General features: G+C 39.1%; 1 protein-coding gene across 2 annotated transcripts in view; it reads right to left on the bottom strand.

Moving 5' to 3' along the window:
- Window positions 1-26,316, bottom strand: part of RHOBTB3 (Rho-related BTB domain containing 3) — an 85,923-nt gene that overhangs the window by 26,122 nt on the left and 33,485 nt on the right. For both annotated transcript variants that reach the window (XM_011944282.1, XM_011944283.1), the window contains exons 4-8: window positions 21,260-21,414; window positions 17,406-17,517; window positions 14,780-15,145; window positions 6,892-7,004; window positions 2,346-2,466 (exon numbers count right to left, since the gene is read on the bottom strand). In XM_011944282.1, coding sequence (XP_011799672.1) covers window positions 2,346-2,466; window positions 6,892-7,004; window positions 14,780-15,145; window positions 17,406-17,517; window positions 21,260-21,414 — 867 coding nt within the window. The remainder of the gene's footprint in view (window positions 1-2,345; window positions 2,467-6,891; window positions 7,005-14,779; window positions 15,146-17,405; window positions 17,518-21,259; window positions 21,415-26,316) is intronic.

Here is a 26,316-nt window from a genome sequence, read left to right as displayed (position 1 = left end):
CTGCCAGAATGTTGAACATTCTTTTAATAATTTCTATACCAATTTTTTATTTTTATTAGTTGGAGTTAATGAGTCCAAGGCTGGAATGCACTGAAGCAAGGCACAACCCCATCCCAGAATGATGTTTTCTTCAATAGCAGCTCTTATAGCATTAAGGGCATCTAAAACTCTTTCTTTTCATTCATTTTGACATCACTTGCCACACCAACCTTCAGCACAGCTACTCCATTTTAAAGTTTTGCCATTCATTCACTTTTCCCTTTTCATATTCACTAGCTGTGATATCTAACTGCTCAATGATTTCTTGAATATAATTTTCAATTCAAGACTTGTCACCATTTCCTTTAAAGAGCACAGCATCACCTTTGGTCACAATGACCTCTCCAACTTTTCCTGTGTTATGAGGCCAACCCCTCTTTTGCAAACACTGCACCACCAGCAGCAAGAGCCATATCTTTAAGCTGGTTCTTTCTATTGTCAACAAACCTGGAGCTTTCACTGCTATAACCTGAAGACCAACTTTCAGCCTATTCAAAAGGAAAGTTTGTAGAGCTTGTCCATCAACATCTTCAGCAATGACAGCCAAAGGCTTATAGTGAGCACTGGCAATTTCAAGAGTAGGTGCAACAGACTGGGTACTAGACATTTCTGTTTCACTCAACAGAACACAGGCATCCTTGAATTCACATTTCTGACCTTTCGATGTATTAATAAGTTATGCGAAAATTTAGCCTAATTATTTGATGTATTAATAAGGTATGCAAAAATTTCGATGTATTAATAGGTATGCAAAAATTAGATATGGTGATTCTAATGCACCATTCAGTGTTTTTCCATCCTTTACTGTAATGACAGCCTTTCTTCCAACCCCTTTCATTGCTTCAGAAATGATGTTGCTGACCTTTTTGTCTCTATTTGCAGAAACTGTAGCAAACTGAGTAATTTCTTCAAGGGTTGTCACAGGTTTAGACTGCTTTTTATTTTTTTGAGATGGAGTCTCCCTCTGTCGCTCAGGCTGGAGTTAGGCTGTTTCTTAAGTTCAGCAATTAGAGCATCAATAGCTAACATCATACCTTTTCTGATTTTCACTGGATTAGCACCTCTGCTAATCTTCTCAAAACCTTTCTTGACCATAGGGTGTGTGAGTACAGTAGCAGTGGTGGTGCCACCCCCAGCCTCTTCATTTGTGTTATTGGCAACATCTTAGTGTTACTGGCAACAAGCTTAGCTCCAATATTTTTATATTTATCCTTTAAGCCAATTGACTTTGCAACAGTCACACCATCTTTTGTTACTCTGGGACATCCCTAGCTTCGTTCAGTAATCACAGTTCCCCCTTCAGCCCCACTGTAGCAGCTACGGCATTGACTAAAAGGTCAACACCTTGAAGCATTAAGGCTCAGGCACCTGCACCAAATTTTACATCTTTGGCATAAGCCCAAATGAGATGAAGAGCCCAGTATTCTGACACTGGTCTCATGTGTGGAAAGACTTGGGTAATCCAAGTATTTCTGCAGGGCAGCGGCAGAGCTTGTGCAATCAGGCAGGTCAGCGGCCAGTGAGGGTCAGAATGCAAGACGCACATGGCCATGAGCCCACGTCCCCTCCCTCCGCCTCTCCCCTGCCCGGTGGCACCTTGTGTGCTGGCAGCTCCCACCACATTCTTTAGATCTTAATCTACTAAAGTGACAAAATTATCCAAGCAAGTAATCAACAATGGGCACTCAAACAGTTCATCTTCATTAAAATTCGGTAGTCTTACTTTCTTAGAGAGATAAGCAGCAGCTCTCAGTTGCTCTGGTGATAAAATTCTCAAAGTGCTATGAGGAATAAATGTAGCAATATCTATGGGTGCCTGAGGTGGGCCAGGCAGAACCCTCAATCTTTTTTCTCAAAAGAAACAGAAGACAGTTGAATAAAATAATAGTCAATTCCTTTTGCTCAAATAAAAAGGAAGAGAGCTGGATAAAATAAGCTACAGATAATATAATTTTAAGAGGGTTAGCTCCAGATGCAGCAAACACTAGGATTTTAAAGAAATACACACAAAAATATATAATAAAATATTACAGATCATCCCATCCTTTGCTAGGCCCTCAAAGTTGATGAAGCATATGGCAAAGGAAAAAAATACTAAGGGAAATATAAATGTCTTTTCTCATTTTAATAAAATACTTCCTATTTACCTGGAAGATTTTGTTGACATTAAGGTAGCATTAATCTACATCCCTCAATAGGGAATGAAATCATTCCTTCACAACAAACATTCCAATCTGAAGTAGAAAGCAAGGAAAGAACACAAGAAATAAAAATGAATCATAAACTTTGTAGAAGTTCATCCATACCTTGAATTTCGAAGACAACATCGGCAAGCATTGGCTTATTAAGGAAAAACTTGAGTGAAGTGTTATAAAACCACAGAGGTTTTCTGGCTTGATAGGTTTTGCAATTCCTTAGGCAATTAATCTATAAGGGAAAACAAAAATATAGGGGGAAGGTATTTAATATGCTTTGATAACACACAGGCTAGGCTGAGAATTTGGAAAATTATGCTAAATCTCAAAAGAAATATGATTCCATACTCTATGGCATCTCTGATCATAGGTTTCAAAAGAACTTACCTTCAAGAACGGTATGGGCTGCCTGTCGGTGAACAACACAGCTCTCTTCCGCATTCACAGCAGTAAACGAACTGCCTAAGTGAAAACTCAGCTCCATGGCTGAGAAGCTGCAAGGTCCTAAAACCCCTATGAGTCTTTGTCAGGAAACAGACAACAGTAGTCCAACCCCACACAAATGCCTACTACTAAAATATGTTTACATGTACAACCTAATTTGTTCATTAAGATAGTACTTGATTTATAATTAAGAAAAATACATTCTTGGGCCAGGCGCAGTGGCTCACGCCTATAATCCCAGCACTTTGGAGGCCAAGGTGGGCACTTGAGGTCTGGGGTTTCAGACGAGCCTGGCCAATATAGTGAAACCCCATTTCTACTGAAAATACAAAAATTAGCTGGACGTGGTGGCACGTGCCTGTAATAACAGCTACTCGGGAGGCTGAGGTAGTAGAATCACTTGAACCCAGGAGGCGGAGGCTGTAGTGAGCTGAGATTATGCCACTGCACTCCAGCCTGGGCGACAGAGTGAGACCCTGTCTCTGGAAAAAAAAAAAGAAAAGAAAAATACATCTTTCTCTTATCACACCATATCCTTCTTCTACTTACTAGCTTAACACTTTCTCTTAAAGCAGTGAACATTTAAAAAATAACCAAGAGTGATGAATTGGTTCATCTCCATCTTTTTTGAGATGGAGTCTTGCTCTGTGGCCCAGGCTAGAGTGCAATGGCACGATCTTGGCTCACTGCTACCTCCACCTCCCAGACTCAAGAGCTTCTCATGTCTCAGCCTCCCAAGAAGCTGGGACTACAGGCATGCACCACCATGCCCAGCTAATTTTTTGTAGAGATGGGGTTTTTCCATGTTTCCCAGGTTGGTCTCAAACTCCTAACCTCAGGCAATCTGCCTGCCACAGCCTCCCAAAATGCCAGGATTACAGGTGTGAGTCACCAGGCCCGGGTGGTTCACCTCCATCTTCACATCCAATCTTATAATCCTAATTGTCCTTCCTACTCACAGTAGAGCCCACTAGAACCTATAAAGACCTTCCTGGGTTTCTGATCTTGCATTCCTGAGACCCTCTCTCTTGATAACTCGTCTGTCCTGACGCGCCTGGCTGGAGCTGGTGGCTCTGGGAGCAGCCTCTCTGTCTAACTCAGGCTTCAGTGCTTTATCCTTTCTGTGGTCTTCAGGCATCCTCTTTGTGCCAACACTCCTGGTAGTCAAGGGCCAGCCTCCCTTTCCATACCCTCCACCCATTTCTTTTCTTTTCCTTTCTCCCTTTCTCTTTCTTTTAATTTTACTCTATTTACAGTGGATAAACAAAACAAGCCTGAATATTTTCAGGTAATGTTACCCAAATGATGATGAAATAATAAGTCATTTTAAGTACTAGGATTCATTAGGACCTCAATCTTGCTTAAAGTCTATGTTGTTCCCTAATTTGGAACGATTTACTTGTGATTTGTATTGAAATATCATATTTTATTCATTTTAAATTCTGATGTCTCTACCCATTCCCCCTGTTGAATCTCAGAGCCCCAGCCCTGGTCAGAATGCTAATCCTCTGCTTGGCTAGCTAGGGAACTCTGAAAGCTTTATCCCTAAGAAATAAACACACAACATTAGCAGTAATAAGAATAAATGACATTTACTTCTCACTCTAAATTAATCTATTATGGTGGGAAGTTTAAAATATTTGGTGGTGGGGGGTGGGGTGGGGAAATGATACTATCCTTCCTCCTAAGACAGCAGAAAACATTCCAGAATGATATCCATAAGCAAAACAGAGAGGCAAAACAGGATCATACAAATCCTGGTCCTATACAGTCACTCTAAGATCCTATACACAACATACCATCATACCTATGGAATGAATTTGGGGATGGGAGTCAAGTACCCGCCACGCGTAAAAGAGAGTAACAGGCAAAAAGCATCACCAGCTGGGCGCGGTGGCTCACGCCTGTAATCTCAGCACTTTGGGAGGCCAAGATGGGGGGATCACGAGGTCAGGAGATCGAGACCATCCTGGCTAACACAGTGAAACCCTGTCTCTACTAAAAATACAAAAAAACTAGCCGGGCGTGGTGGTGGCAGGCACCTGTAGTCCCAGCTACTCAAGAGGCTGAGGCAGGAGAATGGCATGAACCTGGGAGGCAGAGTTTGCAGTGAGCCGAGATCGCGCCACGACACTCCAGCCTGGGTGACTGAGTGAGACTCTGTCTCAAAAAAACAACGAACAAACAAACAAAAAGTGTCACCAAATTGGACAGCTCAGAGAGTCTTCAAAAACCGTCCAATTTATCCCTCATTTTATAGGAAGCCCTGACACGCTCAAAGCCACAGAGATGATTTGTGGCAAATTCACAACTGTAATCCACCATTTCGCAAGTCCCAATTCAGGGTTACATCCCCGTGTGGTACTGAGTAAATGAGACAGCCCCTTACCCTGGGAAAGCACAGGAAGAAGGGGTGAAAGAACTCTTCTTCCCCCCTATGCAGAGGGAATTCAGTGCAATACCACAGAATCATATCACTCAGCCTTCCCTTTCCCCAACAAGAATTCATTTTATTCCCCGTATTCAAAGGAATGTGTTCGGAATCAGACTCAAGAAAAGGTTCAGGGTTAGAAGAAAAGTCAACATTTCTGTACTTGTCAGCCATATAAAGGTTATGATTTTGCATACTGTGAATATTTTATAGATGTATATTACACATGAATGTATGAGAGAGAGAACTGGAGAGAGAGGGAGAGAATCTATAAACAGATTTTCTCCTCAATTCTGTTTTGAATTTGAAAAAAATGCAAGGGCAGAAGTTTGGGAGAACACAAATGTACGTGATGTACATTTTTACTGGTCCATAAAAAAGTTAATCAACTAGATGAACTGTTTTGAAAATGAGAATACAGGCATATGTGCACAGTTTTACAAAGGATTATTCAGTTGCATTAGACTGCAAGAGCTACCATCCTGCCATATACTTGTAAAACTGGACAGCTTCTGTATACCTGCTTCAATGTGTTGCTGAAAAACAAAAAAAAATCTTAATCCTTAATTCCATGTTACTTTGTTTACAAAAAAGACTACCTCCTCAACTAAAGAACAATCAAGAATCTTCACTAAAAGCTAGTACAGTTTTATATTTGTAAAACATTAACTTTAAAATGTTAACAGGTTTTAGAAAACAGAAAAGTCATCTGTATTAAAAAATTAAAGGAATAGTAATTTGTCTTATAGTTAATATATACCTTTAGTCCACTAAGCATTGCATATAACTTACCTTATTTATCTACTGCAGCCAATTTGTTTATCACAAAATCAGAAAAAAGAATACACTGGCTAAATTGTGCAATGTCTTAAAAGTTTTGAAATGTTTTTTAAAGCCCTTACAGACTACACAATCCCAAGTTACTAGAGTTTTAATGTACACCAGTCTATGGCAATATACAAAGTCTGTTTTTATAAACTTGAATCTAATTTATAATTTTAAACCTATAATTGATGAGATAATCCTTAACTGTCCACCTCATTGAATAGATTTCTCAGAACACTTGAAAAAGGGACATACACAACTGCCTTCCTCTCAGAAACTATTTGAAACTTAAACTGTGAGGAGTGAGATGGTCTAATAACCTTAACCATACCTGGACAAATTAAACAGCCTTTTATTCTTGATATAGATGGTGTATTCCCAGAGCTCCAGGGGAATGTTTCAGAAGGCAGAATTCGCAAATGAGCATTTTAAAGACATGACTCACACATATTTTAATTCTTACATAAAGTCTAAGATAGGGCCGAGTGTGGTGGCTCATGCCTATAATCCCAGGACCTTGGGAGGCTATGGTGGGCAGATCGTTTGAGCCCAGGAGTTTGAGACTAGACTGGGCAACATGGAAAAACCACGTCTCTACAAAAAATATAAAAATTAGCCAGGTGTAGTGACGTATATCTGTAGTCCTAGCTCCTTGGGAGGCTGAGGTCGGAGATGTCACTTGAGCCCAGGAGGTGGAGGCTGCAGTGAGCCAAGATCATGCCACCACACTCCCACCTGGGCAACACAGTGAGATCCTGTTACACACACACACAAAATCTAAGATACAAATAACCAATGTTTATGTTTTAAATATTTAAATGGCAAAATATACTTAAGGGAAACATTTACATTTATATAGTATTTGACTCTTGTAACGACTCAATTTTATATTCGTCATAGTATGTGAGTTATAATTCAGAGAGTCAAAGTAAACTAACTTACAACAAATTAATTTACCTTTCCTGGTGTTTTTAAAATGCATTTAACTTTCTCGATTACATCTGAAACATCCCCAGAATCTTTCAACTTCTTCCTGATATCTTCTTCCAATTCTTCCCACTGAAAAGCACCTGTAAACAAATTAGTACATGCTGGATTTTTCTGTTAAATGAGGAAGTAACTAAAGTAAATCTCTTATTAAATACAGCATTCCCTTTTTTTTAGTGCTTTCTTTTAATTTTTCTTTACTATGTATATATCCTTATAACTATACTAAAACGTTTAAACAGTACTCACATTTCAAAAAAATCAGTTTAACTTCCCCTAAATTATTTCTCAAAATCTGAAGTCTTCCTCCCCGGACTGCTGCTACCTCTCTGCAATAGGTGGCCAGCTAGTGATAACAGCAATGGTCTGAATATGATTTACCATGCCAAGTGGTCCAGCGCCCAAATTATTTACTTGTCCTGAGTAAGAGGGTAGATGTGGTCTTTCCCAAGGGTGAATTAAATCTTACTAGTCATGGGCAGCAGTGACTATCATCAGGTAGAGGAACACACAGCAGCCATAGAATGCATTCAGAAGGTCTCATGTATTGTCAGGGGCAGACTGGGATGTTTGAGAGTCAACTCTACAAAACCAGCCTGAGGAAGGGAGCTATATCATCCATGTAGCTCATGTCATTGGAGCAAAATCACCCCACTGTCCCTTGCCTTTCCCCAGTCCACTTCAAAACTCTCCCCAAGCTCATTTCTCCCACTCTGTCAGCCCCTTTTCCTCTATGTCTTACAAAATTCTTATGTTATGGTCAGCAAAAGCTGACCTTTTCCCCAAGGACTTCTCTCACTTGGCCTGCAGCAACCTCCTTTCCAACCTCTCTGCTCCCTAACAGCCTTTTCCCCATCAAACCCATCCTATTACTCAAAGCTGGTGAGTTTTCAAAAGCATGAATCTGATCATGATATTCCAAGAGATGACCCGCATCCATCCTACGATTTATGGAAGGTCCTATCTCATAAAAATAGAATTCAGGAAGCCTCGTGTGGGCGGTATAGTTAGGAGACCTAGGATCCAGTTCTATCTCAGCTATTGACTACTAGTGTGACAAGTCACTTCGCCTCTCTGGGTAATTCGAGATCCTTTTCAATCTGCTCTCAGTTTATTTCTTCTGCTATTTTCCTTCCTGTATTCAGCACTCACCAGATGCATTCATGGATACTGGGGTATGAGGCAGGCACATAAACACTTATTAAACCAATGAGATCAGGCAATTGCAGCCAGTCTGGAACCAAATCCAATCGGAAGAGGCAGACTGCAAGTCCAGAAGCTCTCAAGCTCTTTACAGCTGAGCCCGGCAGCACTGAGCACTATTGCGCATCCTTTCAACTTCTCCCCACCTGGCCATCCTAATACTTACAGTGTGTCCTGGGGGAGGGAGTCAAATGATATGTAGCATTTGCCATTTCTGTGATGCTACCAACATGACATCACAGAACAAGGAAATGGTGATGATAAACACAACTGGGCTCTCACAAGCTGGTGCCAGCTCCAGCACACCACTGCTTCTTTCTGCCTTTGCTAGAGCTTTCTATGCCTTCACTGATTGCTCTCCTTCCTCCTCAAATTCCCAAAGCTGTGTAGTGTAGAAGAGCTCTATGATTTCCGTTTCTCTTTTTCTGCATGAATGCTTTTTAACTCTGCGGCCACATCCTCTTTTCCCATCTCATAGATTCTTTGGATTGTATCACCAGAAAATTTAATGTGCACACAAACATTAAAGTCAGTATAACAATCTCAGAGCATAAAAACCGCTTAGAAGCCAATAGATTCCAGATCAAGAAAATTACTCTATGCCAGTGACTATCAACCACACCTGTGTATTATACATACCTGGGATCTTTTATAAAATACCATCAGAGGAGGTCCCATCTCCAGATCAAGTAAATTAGAATTTCTGGGCCTGAAGCCCCTGGCATCAGTGTTTTAAAATCCTCCCTGGTGACCCTAATGTGCATTGTATGCTGCTGATGGCCACTGTTTTCCCTTTAGAAGTTTCAGCCACTGAGTTCGAGACCAGCCTGGCTAACATGGGGAAGCCCTGTCTACTAGAAATACAAAAATTAGCTGGGCATGGTGGTATGTGCCTGTAATCCCAGCTACTCGGGAGGCTGAGGCAGGAGAACTGCTTGAACCCAGGCTCACTGCTCAGTGAGCCGTGATCATGCCACTGCACTCCAGCGGGAGCAACAGAGTGAGACCCCGTCTCAAAAAAAAAAAAAAAAAAAGAGGAAAAAGGAAAGAAATTTCAGCCATTACTGAAACCCAGTGTTAGTGGTATGCAGAAACAAGAAATGGGAACATGTAGGTATTTTTTATTGTCTACACTCATCCAGTCTAAAGAAGAACACAAGTACTGTCTCTGTGTTCTCTTACATACTTACATATGTAAAAGTTACATTGTTATTTAAGTAAAAGCATATTAACTAAAAAACACCTATAAAATATCTCCATTCAGAAGATTATCTAAAAGCAAGCAAGCAAGCATCAAATAATCTAAGTAGATGGAATTAGTAGCAGGTAAATCCCCACAGGCCACTGAACTGTCTGAGAACACACACAGGAAGAATCAATCATTGAAAATGAAAGTAAGACTAATTCTCAAGAGCACAGTGATGATTGGGCTGTTTTCATAATTAGAAACATTAATCAAGTCATCTTTGAAACTTTCAGGTCCTAATAAGCCAATAGTCCTAAGGCTGGGACTTTCCTTTTATTTTTCCAGTGGTAAGAACATTTAACATCAGATTTACCCTCTTAGCAAACTTTTAAGTATATAATACAATATCGTTAACATTAGGCAAAATGTCATATAGCAGGTCTCCAGAACTTACTCATCTTGCATAACTTTACTGATCGACTGACTGCAGACAAGGGCAGGATGACATCTTGCATCACTGACTGGGATTTTCTTTAGCTAACTTCTTAAAGCACTGAATTCACTTAGACTTTTAGAGCGCATGGTATACTTATGTATACTACACTGTGTTTTTATGCAATACAGAAAAGGGCATGCCATGGAATAATTCTAAGAACTGGAGAATGCTATGCAAACTGAAGATGAAAGCTTGCTTCTACATATTTGTTTACTCTGATGGCATTTCAATAAGTGATGTGAAACTCTAAGGGCCATCTGTGGCAGGAAGAGCTCAAAGCTAAATTCTTGAGGTTCTTACAATTACTTCACTTCCTAACCATCTCAGATCATGTGACTCAAGAATGTGCAAGCATAAGACTGTATCAAGTATTATAAGAATGTTACAATTGTATGCCATGTAAGAATTACTCCCTGAAGACCAGGAAAGGGCTGGCTTCACTTATCACATTACTCCTTGTTCCTTAGGATTAGTAGTTAAGTACTTACATGTTACGCAGTGTTTGTTGTTATTCAATAGAAAACTAACATATACAAAACGGACACACCTTGACTGTGTCTATTGAATCAAAAATTTGAATAGGAATATATAGGTGTAAAATGTTAACTGGACTGTTGTTAAACAGGTCCCTCCTAAATAATGACCCAAATGTTCATGGTGACACAATACACACCAAATTTCAAATTCCTAAAGGTTAAAAAAAGCATGTTATTTAAAAAGAATTAAGATATTCTTTGTAATTTGGTTCTTTTTAAAAAAAAAAAAAGGACAGGAGATAGGCTTATTACAATTTTCTAGCCCATGTTTGCTCAAGGCAAATATTCCTGAACCCACGATGGAGTTCAACTTCTGCTTTACCAACTCATCTGATGGGAACACAGACAAACAACTCCTGTCTTCAATGGTTCTCTAGCATAATCCAAGGGCAGACCACAGCACTTCTGTGGGAAAACCACTGCAAAACTGTGCCTTAACACTTGCATTCTACTCACAGGTTTAAAACTGTTTTAAAAAAAAAAAAAAAAAAAAAAAGCCTGGCCCATTTACTGAAGTCTGTGAGAAAAATGTAGGTTTAAAATTTGTGTTTGATTTGATTACAAAATATATGGTTTCAAAACCAGTATCACTTATTCATACACAAACGACCAAAGGATCAAACAAAACAATAAATGTTTAGACATTTTCTGTTGATAGTGGAATCTGGGTCAATTTTTTTCTCTTCATTTTCAGCATTTTTCAAAATTGTCTTTTCTGTGCAAATATAGCTTTGATATCTCTTTTTAACATAATGTAAATGAAACCTTTCCTTGAGCCACAGGTTGTAATCTGTAAATAATTAAAGAATAATAAATAGATACCTGCAGAACCAGTTATTTTCACTTTTCCTTAACCAGCATCTGGGTCTCTGCAGCCCCAGGTCAACGGCCCGTGCCCCTGCTCAGAGCAGACAGCATCTCCGGCTTTGGCCGTGACATACAAGGAGAGATCACAGTCGAAATGGAACGGGTCAGTGTCAGGTTAAGAAGCCAGGACTCTGAACTGGTTGAAGACCTGTAGCTCAGAAGGCTCTCCACACCATCATGCCTGCCTGCTCTCCGATCCCTATTCCAGGCTTACTTAATTTCCACCCAACCACTAGGCATCCACTTTTCCTCATGTCAGGCAGGGGACACACAGGGCACTGAGAGCCCCAGTTCCAAATAGCCCTGCCTCAGTCAGCCTTGCAGCTCACCCCATTTTTACTTTGAATCCTAAGCTGATAACTTGGTAGCCTTCCTAGGCCTCTGCACTGAATTCTAGGCCCTAGTTTGCTGGCTTTGGCTGTTTCCCAGTTCTTCCATAACCAGGTATTGCAGCTGCTTCTGGTAGTCCAGAGATCCAGCACCACCTGGGAGACTGACTACTGGAAACACAGAATCTCATGCCCCACTCCAGGCAACTGAATCAGAATCTCCACAGGAACAAGATCCTCAGATGATGTGCATACACTTTAAGGTTTGAAAAGCACTGGTATAGATGATGAAGGGCCAAGGGCAGGGCCACCCATTGTCTGAATGTTGGCCTTCCTGAGGCTGATCGCCAGGGTAATGGGACCTCCTGATTGAATGCCTGTCTTGGCTGCACTGTTCCACCCTCCAACCATCATCAGAGATGAGCTTTCTAAAGCCCAGACTGATCATGCTTAAAACTCTAACACAAGTCTAAGAGCAGCAGGAACAGCTTCCACAGACCTTGCCCACCTCATCACCCACCAGCCATCACCTTTCACTCTATGCTCCAGCCATGAGAAATGGACCGTGATCCCTGGAAAGCAGCAGCTACCTAGGATTACATTTTTACTAACGCAAATGTCCCCAGTATATTAACAGTATATATACTGTTTGAAAGAGTTCAAACAGTATCAGAATGAATGCACAAAAAATTTACAACAGGTAAATGACTGGGGAAAGGGTCTGGGGTAAAAGGATAACTTTTTTCTTTTCTTTCCCTTTTTTTCCATCTGCCTGTATTAATTTTGCAATTAAATAAAGCACTCCCCTTAGGAGAAAGCTAGGCAGGATCAACCACTGGAGATACATCTAGCTATTTTACTGCTACTATATTAAAAAGAATATAAGACTTCAGAGTGCTCATGTGTCTTTGAAAGTAGTCAATCATAATTTTGGAAACCTGCTGAATAATTCACGTAATTTCAACAGAAAATTATCATAAAAATGTTACGTCCCTCACAGTTCCTTAAACATATGATTAAAAACATTTTTTTCTCTTAACATGTAAACATGTTAGTTTTTCAAAATCTTAAACTCTGAACTGTGACATTCTAAGTTTAAATGTTAAAATCTATAGTACTAAATGAAGTCTTTAAGTAGTTTGGCTTACTGATATGATGATGCCCGGCTACTGGAGCCTACTCTTTAATTCAACTAAAACTTATAGAGAACCCATTGAAGGCAATGTGCTGGGTGTGTGTTGTACAGGTGCTTAATTTATGCCTTTTCCAAGCCAATATTTCACTAACCTAGCACCACATTCTACACCACATTTTTATCCACATAAATCTGCATGCTGCAACTGTACTTTTCAAAATCATAATTTAAGTTTTAACTTATAAAATTACATGACCACAACCCACATGAACAAAGTAATATCTTATTTTAAATATCAATTACTTAAATAAAGGCTGCCCCAAATTTCTCTAACTGTAGGAAATGATACTTGTTTTGTAAACCTTAAACTTTTTATCTGTTCCCAATTACGCTTTATTGGAAGCCTAAAAACAAATTAATTATAAATGTTTCTCCAGACACATTGCAGAGCAGGAGTGACTTAGCCTAACAGGTCATCGGTACAGGATTTGAAGTGGGTAAAGAAAATTAAAGACAGGAGTTCTCAGAAAACTTATACTTAGATGCTTACATTAAAATTCATTTTACATCTGTTCTTTTCCATTCTTACATGGGACACTTAGATGTAAGACCTTCAATTCATTTGCTAAAATGACTCAGATAGAACTTCTATCTTTAAAATATAGTTGCTGCTGAGTTTTTAAAAGGGCAAAGAGAAAAATACTTGATAAGTTAAATCTTAAAAAGAAAGGGCACAGAAAAGAAAAAAAAAAAAGTAACGTCTATGATAGTCATGGCCAAAGTTAATCAGACCTCAACTAACACTGGATATTGATTTCCAGTTCCTAAGCTGAATGCAACTCTCTCTTTGACGCCCTACAAAATCTTAAGAGTCGAACCAAAGAGTTAATAGTGAGGTTTTAAGGTATAGACATTTGATTTCATTCACTCTTGGAATACTTTATGTCTTTAAAACTAAATTGGACAATAAATCCTCAGATTTCATATTTTGGATGTTTTTAAAGGAAATAAAATATTAACATACCTGTTTGGTAGATTATTGTTTTTACAAGTAGATTTAAAACCAAGGCAAATACAAAAACATATGAAAAGATGCTTGATATCACTAATCATTAGGGAAATGCAAATCAATACCAAAATTAGATACCATGTCATACCCATTAAGATGGCTACCATTAAAAAAAATAAATAGCAAGTGTTGGCAAGGATGTGGAGAAACTGGAACCCTTGTGCAGTTTGTAGGCACGTGAAGTGGAATAGCTACCGTGGAAAACAGTGTGACAGTTCTGTAAAAAATCAAAAATAGAATTACCATGGGATCCATCAACTCCACTTCTGCGTATATATGCAAACAAAAAATAAAAGCAGAGTCTCAAAAGAGATATTTGTACACTATGTTCACAGTAGCATTATTCACAATCGCAGCAACAGTGGAAGCAACCCACGTGTCCATGGATGAATGAATGGGTAAACAAAATGTGGTCTATATGTACCACAGAGTATTATCGACCTCAAAAGGAAGAAAATCCTGATACACACCACAACTTGGATGAAGCTTTAAGACATTATGCTAAGTAAAATAAGTCAATCACAAAATGACAAATACCGTATGATTCCACTTACACGAGGCACTTAGGAGAGTTAAAATCACAGAGACAGAAAGTAGAATGGTGGCTGTCAGTGGCAGGAAAGAGGGTGGAATAGGCAATCATTGTTTAATGGGTAGAGAGTTTTAGTTTTATAAGATGAAAAGAACTAGGGACACGGATGGTGCCGATAGTTACACAACATTATGAATGTGTTTAATTCCACTGAACTGTGTGCTTGAAAATGGTTAAGATAGTAAAATTTATGTTCTACGTATTTTACCACAATAAAATCTTATGAAATTGATAGGAAAAAGATGAGGCAAGTACATTTGTAAGGAAAACAGAAAGCTTGGACCAATTCCTATATATAAAGCAAATAATATTTCATGTATAATCTTCATCCCAGATGGTAGGAAAAGATCACTGTAAAACTAACCAGTACCCTTGAGCACCACAGGCACCTGTCATTTCCAAAGCTTATGAGATTGTAAGTAACCAGAACCACTTGACAAGATACCTGAATAAATGAAGCGAAGGATGTCGGATAAACAAGAACAGAAGAGGGCGTCTTTAACAATCACTCGTAATGGTGGGTTGCCTGAAGATTCCTGGCTAGCACCTGGAAATGCAGTATCTCTGTTTATAGCAAAGAGATCCTGGGTAGTTCGGATGATACTGGAATCTTGAATGTCAGTGGGACTCTTCACATTGAAAAGCAGCATGAAAACATGGCTTACAGCGCAGAGAACGATCTTGTGGGCCTCTACAACTTCCTTTAAATCGGGGTTGTAAAATACCACATCCACACACTGGCAGCAGAACAGCAAGTTATTTAAGTCAGAGTTATAATGTGATGCTTCAGCCTTTAAGACAGGCATTTTTTCTGTTTTGAAAAAGAAAATAAAAATAATAAACTCCTTTCAGGTTTACAGACCCAATAATCTCATGTTTACTTTAAATACAATTGTATAATATTTTAAAAGATTATTAGGTTAAACCATAAGAAACAGCCAATATTTAACCATTCTTTGATGCACAAAAACAGCAAATTTGTACAGCTTAACCTAATTTATAAACACATATAAACTAATTATTCAGGAACTATAGAATTTTATAACACAGACACACAAATACTATGTTTATTTACATTTTATAGAGCAAATGAAAAACCTACTAATGACATACGGAGCAATAAAATAACATTTCTTCTTACTTGTGTGTCCCAAAATAAAACAAACCACCAAATACCGAACTTGAGTATTTCATAGTCATCACTCTTTACTTCTACCTGATTTTAAAAGTTCAGAGTACTGAATAAGTTCCAAAGAACCGAACCTCACATCTGAAGTCCTTTTCCTCTTGGGACTAGAAGCAGAGGTAGAGGGCTGAGCTGTTAAAATTCTGCAACTTCTCAAAGTCAAGGCTCACTGTCTTGAACGCTATTGTTGGAAAACATTTTGACCCCTTTATTTGGATTCCAAAACTAGTACTTTTCCTTCTACTAAAATGCTTCAGCAAAAGTGCTGACCCAGCTCCCTAATTTCTAATAGAGGATAACCTTCAGTCTACTAGTTTGATCACCAATAAAGAGAGATGAGCCCTCAATCAACTCAGAATACCTACACTCCAGGCCCTCTCCACCGACCCTAACTGTAAAATATCTGCCTATATCACTTAGTGCCCCCACATGAAGACCCACACAAGAGATTTCTTTTTTGGTTTTTTTTTGAGACAGAGTCTCACTGGAGTGCAGTGGTATGATCTCGGCTCACTGTAACCTCTGCCTCCCCAGTTCACGCAGTTCTCTTGCCTCAGCCTCCCGAGTAGTTGGGACTACAGGCGTCACCATCACGCCCGGCTAATTTTTGTATTTTTAGTATAAACAGGGTTTCACCATGTTGGCCAGGCTGGTCTGGAACTCCTGACCCCTGCTGATCTGCCCACTTTGGCCTCCCAAAGTGCTGGGATTATAGGCATGAGCCACCACGCCTGGGCCCAGATATTTCTTTTAGAGCTAAATGACATGTAATGTTTTGCTTTCTCCCAGGATGTAGTATGTTTTGTCTTCTTGATTAATGAGAACTAAGAACTATCTACATTATTTATCTGGTCATTTCCCACTCATTTTCTAATCCAGAAAGGATTTAATGCCCAAGGGTTTGCAACCTAATAGACCATGTCTCCCCTTTACCTTTGCACACCAGGAAATTCAAAGCCAAATGTGTATCATTTAGATTTATATGTGGTCTATACATCTGCACTTTTTTAAAGAGATGGGGTCTCTTAAATTCCAAAGGATATTGATCCAATAAAGTGCTACGTTACTATTTCTATTACAAAATCATGCAGAAAATTCTGATAACAGTTGATATAATTTATTTTTAAGTTTACTTGCCCTGAACTTTGTATTAAAAATACTTTCAAACATTCAAAAAAGTTGAAAGAATGATGCAATGAACACACATATACCCTTCACATATATCCATCACCTGGATTTTGCAATTATTAACATTTTATTTTCCCCTTATCTCTAGAAAGACAGAAAGACACACACATGCAAACACACACACACACACACACACAGCTACACAGCTGAAATATTTAAAAGTTGCAGTCATCAGGATGCTTCAGCTCTAAAATACTTTCACCTTCATCTCCTGGTAATAGGAACATTCTCCTATTCATCACAATACCATTATGATACATAAGAAAACTAACAGTAATTACATGATATAATCGAATTTCCAGTCTGCATTAAAATTAACCCATGTTGCAGGAGCATCTTCTAGATATTTTTATTGAACCAGTATCCAATCAAGGTTCATGCATTGCATTTAGTAGTTATTTAGCATTAGACCTTAATCTAGAACAGCTCTCCACCCACGACACATATTATTTTTAGAATCTATAGGCTCATTTTTTAAAGCAGTATTTCTCAAAATGTGATTCAAGTACCAATCTGCTTCTGCATCATCTGGGAAGTTGATTAATGTAGATTCTAGGCCCTATCCAAGGTTGACTGAATCAGAATGTCAGGTAAGCTCTGAGCATGCTCAAGTTTGAGAACAATTGCTCTAAGACCTGTGAGAAAGGATCTGTAATGAATGTCCAATGAATGTCTACACATTGGCTAAGAAATGCACCTGGTTGTTCAAGTTGAGGTGGTCTAATTCCATGAAATGAGTTGCTCATTTTTCTTTTCTTCATTTTTTCACTTGTCTTCTGATTTAAGGCTTGAATCATAAAATACTCCAACTAAAACAGGAATCAAATTTTAATTGAAGATCCAACAAAACTATATATCCAACATGAAAATTTGTATCCGAAGTCACAACTGTCAAACGTTTTAAATGTCAGTACCATGTATATGTATGCATTAGCAAACACATATAAACAATTTTTTTATTTAAAAAAATGAATCTAGTGGAGATTGTGCCTTCTCTGAACATAAATAAACTATCCACTCAAGAAGGAGTTGTTATTAATCATTCTGCCACAAAGACACATGCACTATTCATAGCAGCAAAGACATAGAATCAACCTAAATGTCCATCAACGATAGACTGGATAAAGAAAACATGGTGCATACACACGATGGAATACTACGCAGACATAAAAAGAATGAAACGATGTCCTTTGCAGCAAAATGGATGGAGCCAGAGGCCATTATCCTAAACGAACTAACAGGAACAAGAAACCAAATACCACATGTTCTCACTTGTAAGTGGGAGCTAAACATTGAGTACCTATGGACACAAAGAAGTGACGAGCAGACACCAGGGCCCACTTGAGAGGGTGGTGGGAGGAGGGTTAGGATCAGAAAACTACCTACCATGTACTATGCTTATTACCTAGTTGGTGGAATAATCTGAACACCAAACCCCTGTGACACACAATTTACCTATATAACAAACATATGCCCCTGAATCTAAGTTCTTTTTTTCTTAAAAGAAGGAATTGGTTGGTTCTCTTTTTTAAATTATATATATATATATATATATATATTTTAATTTTAGAAATGGAGTATCGCTATGTTGCTCAAGCTAGACTCAAATTCCTGGACTCAAGGGATCCTTCCGCCTCAGCCTTCCAAGTCACTGGGATTATAAGCGCATGCCATCCCACGCTGCTACTCTCTTGAATACTCAAGAAAGTCAATCTCTACAATTGTGACGCTACTAATAATTTTCTCAGTGGGCAACCACCACAGTTAATATTAGTGAAATTCAAAGCAGGAACAGATCTGCCTCTGTGTCTACAGACGTTCCCATGAGCAGGAAACCTCACTTTCTTCTCTGGAACAAATTTCTTTAAAATCTGTCCTTTACAAATTAAAAATCTCACTCAGGTGCATTTACACAGCTTCAGGCCTGTGACCTAGCTTGCAAGGCCTGGGACAAAAGTCCAAAAGGAGGCCCACCCACCACATACCTAAATATTTAAATGCTGTAAATAAAGAAAACAAACCGTAATATATATAAGATATTCTATACTTCTGCTTTGACAAATACATCATCACAAAAGCCTTGCAGACAAGATTTATATTTAAATTCTCAGATTCTTCAGAGGTTCATACAACAAAGGGAGAACTGGTCCCTAATTCCTGAGCCCTAAGACCACCCATTCTCTTCTCACCTCCTGCTCTAACTCATGCTTTAAAGAGCTCTGTGCACAGAAGTGGACTTCCAAGCTCTGTCTACCGCCCCCTCCCCCATTCCCTATAAAGACTCACCACTGGGTCACCGGGCAGGCCTAGGGGTGCATATACCAGCCATGTGGTCCACCACCAGGAGGACTGTCCCAGGAAAATGGCCTGCACAGGTCGAAACAGGCCTAAGACCAGTGGCCAGAGAATTCTGGGGTACTGGGTTTGGGAGCATAGTCCTAGCACTACTCCACAGACACTTCTGTGTGGATGGAAATGTTCTGTAATATATGCATTATATAATACAGTAGCCACTAGCCACATGTAGCCATAGAGTACCTAAAATATGGTTCATATGCTTGAAGAACTGAATTTTACTTGGTTTTATTTTATTTCAATTCACTTAAATATAAATAGCCACATGTAGCCAGTGGCTGCCATACTGGACAGCACAGGTCTAGAAAGGAATGAAGTCCACCAGCTCCAGGTGGGCACAACCCTTGGCTCCACTGACTTGTACCCTGTGGGGAAGGGTGCAACTGGAGGACAGACAGATGGAGCTCTCTAAAACTGGAAGGCAGGTGGCTTTCTCTCTGGCCTAGGTCTAAGGGTAGTACTGCAGAGCTCTTCAACCTTGACCCTTAAATGCAGATTTTCAATGCTCCTTTTATTCTAACATTATCATCTCCATCCATATGCTTGCCAATGCCATTCTATTTTACACTTGAGATCCCAGTTGTACTTTACTAGAAAGTAAAGCATCTAAAGAGAGATCATTCTGATCTTGTTTCCATATTCTCATCCGGTCTTAAGTTAAGGAAAAAAGAAACTGCCATGTCTTTCTCCCAACCTTGGCCACATCAATCCTCATCATACCTCTAACCCTAATTGCAATATTAGATATTAGGAAGAAAGAGAAAAAAGGAGCCAGAAGAAGAGAAAGAGAGGAGAGAAAATGGGAGTGGGAAGGTGGAAAGAGTGATCCTGGGAATTTCAGGTTCAGGATCCTGGAACAGGGAGCAAGGAGTCCTGTGGCTTCCATGGGAACGGCCTCCCCTCAACAAATAAACCAAATCTAATGCATGAAACTATCTGACAAATGAACCTTGACAACAAGCAAAACCAAACCATCATTTTGCTCTCCAGCTCCCCAAGCATTTTAGGAAATGTACCATTCTTCGCCAAATTAAGATTTTTAAAAAGCCACTAGAATATAATCTGCTTGACAGGAAGATTAAATCTCTCTTCTTCACCTTTCTACTCACTGCTCATCACTATAAATGAATGCAACAAAAGTTTCTCACAGTCATCGATAATATCAATATTGTGAGTATATCTTCCTTAACATTGTAATATTAATGTTTCTTTATATTATTGGGTAAATAAAAGCCATTTATATTTGATGGAAATTAGCAGCATTTATATTTGGTCTTTATTTTACCCATTTACACAAATGACACTTCTGTAGTCATCTGTGGAACCTCAACATTTCAACATGAATTTACATAATGACTACTGGGGCATATTGGAAAGAGTACATGGTGAAGAGCTAGGGAACTCATGAGGGATGCCAAAGTGCTCCTGCGTAAAGTAGGTTTTCTTTGCTTTTAACTTCTCATCCATGTATATCAGATTTGTCTGTTGAGAGGAGTTGCTTCTTAGAGGTTTGGAAATGTAGTTTCTATGTCAGCAAATTCTTAAATGACACAACTCCACAGTATTCTTCAAGGACGTTACAGTCCTAATACTATATGGGAAGTGCTGTGTGTTAAGATCAGTATCAAAATGACTGCAGAACCCAATATGTGCCACTGCAACCAAGCAAGCAGACTTGCTCCCACATATCCAACAAGTAGCTATTTGTGTAAGTAGCTCCTCTGAATCTGCTTGAGCTACAACAAAATTAGGAGTATATAAAATTTTGCCAAAGCACACACAGAGGAAGAAAAATTATTTTTTTCAACTAGTAGATGGAAATGAAAGAGAACTTTCAGGGCCTGCTGGCTTAGGCGGCCAGGCTCATTCAGCTGTATAAAGATGACTATTAAAACTGGCATCACAGGTTTGGGTAAGTAAACACGCTTTTGATACACACAACAAAGACTACTAAAGATCACCAAATGAAAAATTCCAAAATACCATATTAGATAACAGAAAAGGTTTCATTTGGAGAGAAAAATAAAATTATAATTTTATTCTGATAAAACCTCTGCCACTCACTCTCATTTTATTTCTCCAGGTTAAGTAAGACAAACCATGCTTTTAAATCTGAAGTTCTAACTGATGTTCTAGAAAATACCTAATGAGCCAACCCGACAAATAACTTTATACTTAATAGGAATTTCCACTTACCACTCCTCCAAAATACTTTCCTATGTAGAAGTCATCAAGGCTGTGGAGTTCAAGATAGGTCGCTCCTAGTTCTTTCGCAAGTTGGATCCCTTCGGTTGTACTAACACAGCTCCCTCTGTCTGAGGTACACAGTGGGCATGTACAAGGTAATTCTTCTGAGAAAACGAATTTTAAAACCAAGAGTTTTGGAATTAAACAGGAAAAAAAATGGTACACAGACAATCTGAACATTAAACAACAAACTAAGAGCTCACACCACAGCCACAGTTCAAAAGCCTTCAGTATATCCACTACCCACTAAACCCTGAATAAAAAGTGTCAATGACCATAGGAAGGTCCCTAAATAAACAAGCAGTCACTGCAAGAATAATAAATAGCATTTTAGAAAATAGAAGAATTTAAAAGTAGGTGAATGGATATTAACAAATAACCAGTACTCGTGGACCTGCTTCTTTTTACACAACCTTGACATCCTGAATATCAATATTTCTAGGCCAGTAGAAAAGAAGATAAATGTAACAACTTGATTGCCATGGAGAGCATGGGAAACAGTGGATTTGCTTTTTTAATATAATAAACTTTAAATCTATTTACGAAGTTTGAGCAAACCTTATACTTCTATTGTAACAGAACCTTCAATCTGACCTGATTTTCCAGGCAACAAAATTGTCAGTCTCTTTGTAAACTTCATATGAAGTACATTCCTATTAATTCAGACATTTTCATCATTAAACTCTAAAGCATTCAACTTCAATCATTCTTTATCTTTTCCTTTAAGATTAAAAACTGAAGGAATAAAAAGCATTAACTCAAAAAATGAAATGTCCCAAGATTCACAGTTGTATCACGTATACATCTATGGCTAGGAAGGTGGGAGAACAATCTATCTATTAAGAACATCCCTAGTAAGGCTAAAAATATATGTTTAACTCCATATTTGTCAGCCAGATTTGTTATGTATCGTGACCACAACATCAGATGTGTCACCATTCAAAACGGCTGCCAGATCAAAAGCGAGTAAATTCATTTCCAGAAATGCAAGTTGTTGTAGATTGGCTTCCCGTGGGGAGGAAGACTCTAAGATGAAGAGTGGTGTGGAGAAGGTTAATTGGCGAGTGATCCTGGGAATAACCCTTCTCGGGGGTGAGGAATGCAAGACTGGGCAGAGGGAAAATTGGAATTGCAGTCCTGTTGGAACAGGGACCAAAGCTGATCCTACAGGAGGCTCTGGAGCTTAGATGGTCTTTTAGAGTTGTTCCTCATTTGGGGAAAGGAGGTAGCTGAGCTGTACCCTATCCCTAAATCAACCAGTAATCAGACAAGGACTAAACCCCTGGAGCAGGCATAACTTGGGCATGGCAGCTCCCATCGGCACAGACTAATGCATGGAAAGGGGCTCACGTGTGCACCACCAGCAGCCAACAAGCCCCAATAACTGAGGCAGTAAGTACATTGGCCCTGAAAGGACATTTGAGCAACTCCCCATCACATATGCAGCAACTTCCCTATGAATGAACTGCACAGAGATGGAGCAGATATATGTAAATACTGGGTATATGCGAATTATATTTAGTGTATATGCATACCTTGTATGTAAGAATGCACATAAACATGCACACACACATGCACACAGACACACATGACTTAGATAATTTTAGCTTCACTGAAAGCATTTTGGAGCTCAGAAGCCATATATTCATATTCTCATTTTGCAGAGGAAGAAACTGAGGCTCAGAGAGGTTATGTGACTTTTCCAAGTCTCTTTGTGGGTTAGAGATAAACAATCATAACACTGCTACTTGCTTCACCTGAAAGTAAAAGTGACACCAAAAGAAAAAATAAAGATATACTTTTAGTAAAGAATTACTGATTCCAAAGATACAGTGATTTAAACGTTAAACTTGAGTTCTCTAAATTATGCCATAAATTCTAATTTGAGATTTTACTTGTTTTACTTTTTCTAAGATCATTTTAAGTTTGGAGCAAATAAAGTTTTCATACAGAATTTAGCCTATCTTGAAAAATAATATGTTGGTGTTTAACATTCTTTACAAAGCCTTTGTAAACAGTGCCTTTGGTTTTCTGAAAACAGAGGTCTTCTTACATCTACAAAGGTCTCCTTATGTTGATGGAATGGAGTGGGCAGGCAGATCATCTTATTAAACTTTATTTCTGGACAGAAATCAAGCAGAGACAGGAGTGTTTCAAGTGGAAAAATGAAGTGAACACAATGTAAAATAATTTTTAACAATCTTGATTTGAGGGAGAAAATACAACGAATTTCAGGTTTCTGCTAGTGGGGCGGGTTTTCCACTGTGCATGGTGGTAAGCAACTTACCCACACAGGTTCCTAGAAAGTGCCCTGTAACTCTTCTACATCACTGAAGACATTTGTTTTCGTTCACTCACCAGAAAGGAAAAAAATGTCTAGTCATTGTACACCATATTATGCTGTAACTGTGTTGAAACTTAGCTACTTACCCTTTATCTGGATTCTAAAATCTTACTTCTTAAAACCTTCTAGAGAGGCTTTTGTTTCTAAATAGTTACTTTGTGGTTCTCTTTTGAACCATTCCTATATTCTTCAATATCAAGCAGCTATACGATCTAAGATTCCAAGTAGAAGTCTGACTTGTATTGGTTATAGCAGGAGAACCAATTCTGAATTAAATTAATTTACATTAACCATTTAATCAGAAACAAGCAGAGGAACCAAACTAATTTTAAACTGTGGTGCAGCATGGTCATGTGACCGAATCAGTGCTACACTTCTAGCTAACATTATAGTCTTTTTTTCCCTTACATGCTTAAGATGTTATCATAAAATGCTGTCTATTTTTTTTTAAAGCAAGCACAATGTAACTCTGACATTCAAATGGGTAACATCTCTTTGAACAGTAGTGGCTTTGAGAACCTGTAAGTTAATTCTTGCAACACTGCCACTGCTTGGAAGTTTTAGAAATTCTTTTAAAAAATTCTAGCCTAGTAAAGGACCAGGCTCTACTGGAGTTTCAAAAATAACTGAAAGGATGACTGTCTTTGGGAGCTTAAAGCTATGCATACACTCTAAGCACATTCTGAAAAAAAAAAATCTCTTTTCAAGATAGATTCAATATTTCGTAGAAGCTGAAAATTTATTCTGAGCCAAATATGATGAAGATATCCATAGGGTCAAGGTTGTCAAAAACATGGGTAACAAACGAAAGAAATGAGACTGGACTATATTTGCTGAATTCTTTTTAATTTTAAAAAGAATTTCAAGAAGCTGAGCATGATGGCATGTGCTTAATTCCAGTCACTTGGGAGGCTGAGGTAGAAGGATCCCTTGAGCTCAGGAGTTGGGGGCCAGCTTGGTCGACATTGTGAAATCCCATCTCCATTTTTTTATTTTTTAAATTTTTATGCATTTATTTATTTATTTTGAGACAGGGTCTCACTCTGTCCCCAGGCTGGAGTGCAGTGGTATGATCTCTGGCTCAAGTGATCCTCCCACCTCAGTCTACCTAGCAGCTGGAACTACTGGTGTGCATCACCACACTTGGCTAATTTTCATATTTTTACTAGAGATGGGGTTTCACCATGTTGCCCAGGCTGGTCTTGAACTCTTGATCTCAAGTGATCCTCCCACCTCAGCCTCCCAAAGTGCTGGGACTGCAGGTATGAGTCACCATGGCCAGCCCCATCTCTATTTAAAACAAACAAACAAACAAACAAAAAGGTAAAAAGAATTGCAAGGGAATCATAAGGAGCGTACCCAGCACAGCTTCATGTATTCCAAGGGATGGATAGGGGGAAGCCAATAAAGGTCCTTGAGTTGAATAGCCAGATTTAGCTTTGTAATTACTTTATAATTACATCTTGTATGGCAAATTAATTTCATCTTGTTAGTGAAACCGATTTTTTCGCTTACTTAGATCATCCATAAAACCATTCACTCACTGAATAAACGTTTAGTGAGCACCTACCACACATCAAGTACCAAGGATATAAAAATGAAATGATAAAAAAACTCATAGTCAACGGAGACAAGATAGACATGACTGCAAACAGTTATAATATAGCATAATAAGCACTGAAATAAAGGTGTCCAAAGCCACCACAGAACAGAGAAGAGAAAGTTAACTGTCTGGGGGGGATTATGGAAGGCTTCACAGAAAGTGTAATGATTTAAAAGGTAAGTATAAATTCGCTATGCTGATATGACAGGGGCTGTGTAGAGGGGCACTACAGTTAAGAATACAGCATATACAGAGGACGGGGTGTGAGAAGAAAGGAAAACATTCATTTTCAGTTTCAAGATGGAAAGCTAAGCTCACACTGTGATCTCCCCTCCCTGCCAAATCACAGAGATGATGAAATAAAGCGGGGAGGAGGGAGAGAAGAAAGAAGGAGAGAGGGAGGGGGGAAAGGAATAAGGGAGGAAGAAAGGAAAGAAGGAAGGGGGAGAGAGGATAGATGCATTGTCTCATGCCTGTAATCTCAGCACTTTGGGAGGCTGAGGTAGGTGGATAACTTGAGGTCAGGAGTTTGAGACCAGCCTGGCCAATATGATGAAACTCCATCTCTACTAAAAATACAGAAATTACCCAGGCATGGTGGTTCATACCTATAATTGCAGTTACTTAGGAGGCTGAGGCAGGAGAATCACTTGAACCTGAGAGGTGGAGGTTGCAGTGAGCTGAGATCATGCCACCGCACTCCAGTCTGGGTGACAGAGTGACACTCTGTCTCAAAAAAAAAAAAAAAAATGGGGGGGAGGGGAAGAACAGAGGGAAGGAGGGAAGAGGGGAGGAAAGAAGGAAGGGAGGGAAGGAGAAAGAGAGAGAGGGAAGCAGGAAGGACTGAATAGACAGCAACATTCAAAAACTAGAGGGGAAACCTCATCAGCTCAGAAACTAGCAGTGCCTGAGAGAATGAAGGCAGGCAGCACAGGACAAAAGAGGCCTCCTGAAGCTCTGAGTACAGGTTCACACTGCAGTCACATCCATAGCGCTCTCTGCTCAACAATGCGGGGAGCAAGAAGGAGGAGGAGGCCCAAAGGCAAATGACTGGGGATG

Source organism: Colobus angolensis, unplaced genomic scaffold (genome assembly GCF_000951035.1).
Source record: "Colobus angolensis palliatus isolate OR3802 unplaced genomic scaffold, Cang.pa_1.0 Scaffold23, whole genome shotgun sequence".
In the NCBI taxonomy this organism is placed as follows: domain Eukaryota; kingdom Metazoa; phylum Chordata; class Mammalia; order Primates; family Cercopithecidae; genus Colobus; species Colobus angolensis.
Note: the sequence above shows the minus strand (reverse complement) of the source record. Positions and strands in the feature narration are given on the sequence as shown.